We start from the raw sequence: 4409 nt of genomic DNA on the forward strand, positions 1-4409 counted from the left end.
CCTCTTCAATACCGGAGATATTGTTTACCCCTAACTTCTTTAAGGAGAACTGAAGTTTTTTATCATCTGCTGTGGCTGTTCTATGAACCACCTTCTTCTTTCTGCGAGCAGTTCCCTAAAGTTAGGGAGAAGAGGAAAGAAAACAGCACATTTATACCACAACAGATATTTTTCAAATGGGAATAGTTTCCAATTCATTTCTGACCTTTGGATCTGTATAAGAACATTACCATAATCATAAACTTATGCAGTGAGCCGGCAGGCTAAGACAAAAATAGAAGCAAAAAATGGGAAAGGAAAAGAATGATCTTTACAAAGTTCTACTTTTTACATTTGCTCTAAAAGTGATCAAAGAGGTAGCATGTGTCAACCTAAATTAAGCATTTGAAAGAACTCCACATCCAGAATTATTAACCTTTCCTGGTTTTTTTTTTTTTTTGAGACAGGGTCTCACTCTGTTGCCCAGGCTACAGTGGCGCAATCTCGGCTCACTGCAACCTCCGCCTCCCAGGTTCAAGCGATTCTCCTGCCTCAGCCTCCCAAGTAGCTAGGATTACAGACACTCTCACCATGGCTGGCTAATTTTTGTATTTTTAGTAGAGATGGGGTTTCACCATGTTGGCCAGGCTGGTCTCAAACTGCTGGCCTCAAGTGATCCGCCCACCTCGGCCTCCCAAAGTGTTGGGACTACAAGCATGAGTCACTGTGCCTGACTCCTTTTCTGTTTTTATATTAAATAAAAATCAACCCAAATTAGTATTTACAGGCAAGATAGTGTATGGAACAATCAAATGAATCTGTATATAGACTTCTATAGCACTCGAGAGTAAAGTCTGAAGTCCTTACACCTTAACCTACAAGAGCCGTACACAAACTGTCCTGCCCTTAATATGCCACTCCTGACTGCATCTGCTACCACCCCTCTTCTTTAGCCAAATAAACCTTGGCTGTTCTTTGAACAGGCCAAGCAGGCTATGACCCAAGGGCCTTTGCACATGCTGTTCCTCTCTTTCCGGAACATCTACATGGCTCTTTCCCTCACTGCAGATCTCAAGTCTTATGTCACTGGGTCAAAGTGGTCTTTCTCAACTACCCAAAGTAAAATAGCAACTTCCACACTCACCCATCAATTTCTTTCTATCCTGGTTTATTTCTCTTCATAACACTTATTACTATAAGAGACAAATACATTTTATCATCCATCTCCTTTCACTAGAATGTAAGCTCCATAAGGACTTCTGTTTGTTGCTATAAACCCAGTATCTACAACAGAGTCTAGCTCATTGAAAGCACTCAAGGAAAGGCTATCACATCCAACTACCTCATTTTCCCCCAACCTCCATCCCTATTCCTATTCATCCTTTAAAATCTTATTCAAGTCATTACCTCTTGTGTGCCTTTCCTAAATTCTACAACTATCCCCTTTCCCTATGCCAAATCATTCCCATCTCTAGATTTTGAAAATGCTTCTACTATTGTACTATGTATATTACACTGTGAAAACAGATTTATTTATTTATTTATTTATTTATTTCTTAAAAAGACAATAATCAAATTATCACCACTGCTAGGCCTAAAGCCCACCTAGGGACTTTAAACTTCTTAAATTTTATATTCTCAGGATCCAACATAGTAAAGACTTAAATAAATCTTGTTATTTAACTGAAGAAAATATCTATAGCTACAAAAAAAAAAAAAAAAGTACTGGTTACTAACCTCTCCCAACTATTAAGAACAAAAATCACTTTGAAATGGTCATGTATGTATCTGGTTTCCAAATAATCTTCTCTAAGAAATTCAAAGGAATTTCTAAGATTGTAAAGACAAACCCAGCATACCTTCTATAGGTTTCAGACACTTCACATGTTGAGTTCAATTTTCACTTAATTATTATTAACGCTCTGATTAGATATGAAAATAAAAGGCTTTTGTAACATTTACCTAAGAGCACCTAACACCTACAGTTTTCTCTAAAGCAAAATTAACTCACCTAATTTCACATCCCATAATAAGTACGCTTCTTACACAGTGAAGAAATGTTTCCATATTCTGTGACTACAGAAATACTTCTTGTATTATTAGCTAAATGAGTATTAAGATGTTAGGACACAAAATTTAATCTTGTATCAGCTTTAAATATCCTAGCAAATCTCAAGATTTTCCTTTACCCTAAAGTGATGTCTCCCAAAGTTAAAGCCTAATGATGGGAGTAACAACAAAAAGATTGCACATAAGCACATTATTCAAATTACTCCTTCTGAAACTGTACTGAAAGTAAGAGTGGTTAAAAACACCAATATAACAGCATCCAAACACTGACACACAAAAATTTGAGTTTTGCTGGCACTTGAAGGCCAGTCTGGTAACAATTGATTAAAAAGGGCAAGAAACACCTAATGTTGTTAAATATGTGGGTGTGGATCTTGAAGACTGCTAACATTAGCAAAAATAAAAAGTAAAAAAAATCAGGATAAATTCACTGCTGGCAAAGTTCAGTAATTTAACAAAGCTGTATATTATTAAGTCTACGTGCAACTTCTGGCTATCTCACAGCTGACTCTAAGTTAAACGCTTAAAGTTGGGAAAAACTAATAGGCAATAAACACGTACTATGGAAGCTTTACAAGTTTTACCAAGTAGAGACATGTGCTGTTTCAACAAGCTACCACACCTTGTTAAATACTAAGAATGTGCTAACAATACAAACTAGGTAAACCTCTGTCTACAGTGGACTTCTTATTTAAGTAAATTACAGGACAATCTAAAAATCAACTTCAAAAAAGAATCCCCTTGATGTGAATCAATATCTACCAGGAAAAAACAATTAATCAAAAACTGATCATTTAAAAATCAGTCACTTTAATTCCCTCATTTTTATAGTAATACAAAGTCAGAAAAGGAAATACACCTACTTGGGTTATATTTTCAAATCTAACAGTCACTGCCCTTAAACTCCAAAATGTACCTATATCTTCAAATACCCTTGAAAATATGCAACTACCCTAAAGAATATTTAGTTCAGAAAGCAGTACAGAAAGGTCTCAATTTACAAGAGACACAAACAAGCACTGACTTTATACAACTTAGGCCAAAACAAGTCAAGGGTATGATGTGCACAACGATCTAACTGAAATGACACATTTTCCTTACAAATTAAATTAGGAAACACTTTTGTTCTACTTATACTCTGTAACACTGAAAACACAAACATATTTACACAAAAGCGATGTTTTTAGCTCGTCTCACTGATGTGTCTCTAACTCTTGTCTCCCCGGCTCCTTGGGATTTACTGGCTCCATGAATTTCCCTCGATAGGCAGTTTGTCACCGATAATATAAGAAGTGCAAAAACAATGTTTTTAAAAATACCTAAGCCTTAAAAAAAAAAAACAAAAAAAAAAAACCCCGAACTATTAAAACTTACTTTCCCACCAATGCGCACTTGTGCCTGCAGTTTGGCGAGTTTTTCCTGGTTCATGATTGTTTCTTTCATCTAGAAAAAGAGGAAATCCTCAGCAAGGATAGGTTTAGCTCACTCTAGCATTCCACGCTCGTTATTTCCCAAGATAACAGCAGGAACATAAACGTCCTACACAGGCCGAAACCTGGATCCCAAATCCACCCCGCAGAGCTCCAAATTTGGGTTTCCAGGGAGCCCAAAGAGCACCCGCCTCCCCACACTCCCCCACAGCTCCCCGCTCTTGGCAGGCCCGGATCAAGGGCTCTACCCCACGCCTGGCCAGCACCCCCCACCCATGGCCCTGGCCTGGCCTCGGCCTAGCCAGGGCCTCCCCGGCCCGGCCACTCTCCGCAAGCCTCGCGGTACCTGAGGCTCCTGTCCTCGGGTTCCGCCGCGAGGTGGAGGTAGAGACAGCGTCGCCTCGCCCCCAGGGCAGCCGCCCCTGGCTCGACCTCGCCCCCGAGAGTCAGCCTGAGCGGGAGCGCCTGTCCGTCGCATCGCCTTCCTCTCCTCTGCCCTGTCCCTCCCTGTCTCGCTCCTTCAGGGAACTTCCCGCCCCCGCTCCCGTCCTCCTACCACGCCGCCGTCCAGAGCCTTTTTGTACCTTGTCGGAGCGAATAAGGGGCCGCGCGGGGGACTAGGGTTGGTGCTCAAGGGGTCTCGGGTGGACCAGCTGAGATTAGGCGCACACACGCGGGGACGCAAGATGGCAGCTAAAAGGAGGCCGGAAGTGACACAAGGCTACTTCCTCCAAGAGTCAGGAAACTGACTTCGCCGCGAGCGCAGTTCTTCCTTGCGCAAGCGCGGCAGCGTTTGTGACGGTAGGGCGAGTGCGTTCTCTCCTCCGCCTCTTTCAGCAGCTGCCGGCTGCAGGCCGCACGAGGGACTTCTGGCTTCGGGCGCCGCCCGTACCTCTGGGAGAGGCCACAAAGGGGTCGGAGAGCGCGGTC

At 41.9% G+C, this 4409-nt stretch overlaps 1 protein-coding gene across 1 annotated transcript in view; it reads right to left on the minus strand.

Annotated features, from left to right (window-relative positions):
• Window positions 1-4191, minus strand: part of BTF3 (basic transcription factor 3) — a 7111-nt gene extending 2920 nt beyond the window's left edge. Inside the window, exons 1-3 of the mRNA XM_011997022.1 lie at window positions 3826-4191; window positions 3424-3492; window positions 2-115 (exon numbers count right to left, since the gene is read on the minus strand). Of these exons, the coding sequence (XP_011852412.1) occupies window positions 2-115; window positions 3424-3492; window positions 3826-3957 (315 nt within the window). The 5' untranslated portion in view covers window positions 3958-4191. The remainder of the gene's footprint in view (window position 1; window positions 116-3423; window positions 3493-3825) is intronic.
• Window positions 4192-4409: the final 218 nt, after the last annotated feature.

Source organism: Mandrillus leucophaeus, unplaced genomic scaffold, assembly GCF_000951045.1.
Source record: "Mandrillus leucophaeus isolate KB7577 unplaced genomic scaffold, Mleu.le_1.0 Scaffold114, whole genome shotgun sequence".
NCBI classification, from domain to species: Eukaryota; Metazoa; Chordata; class Mammalia; order Primates; family Cercopithecidae; genus Mandrillus; species Mandrillus leucophaeus.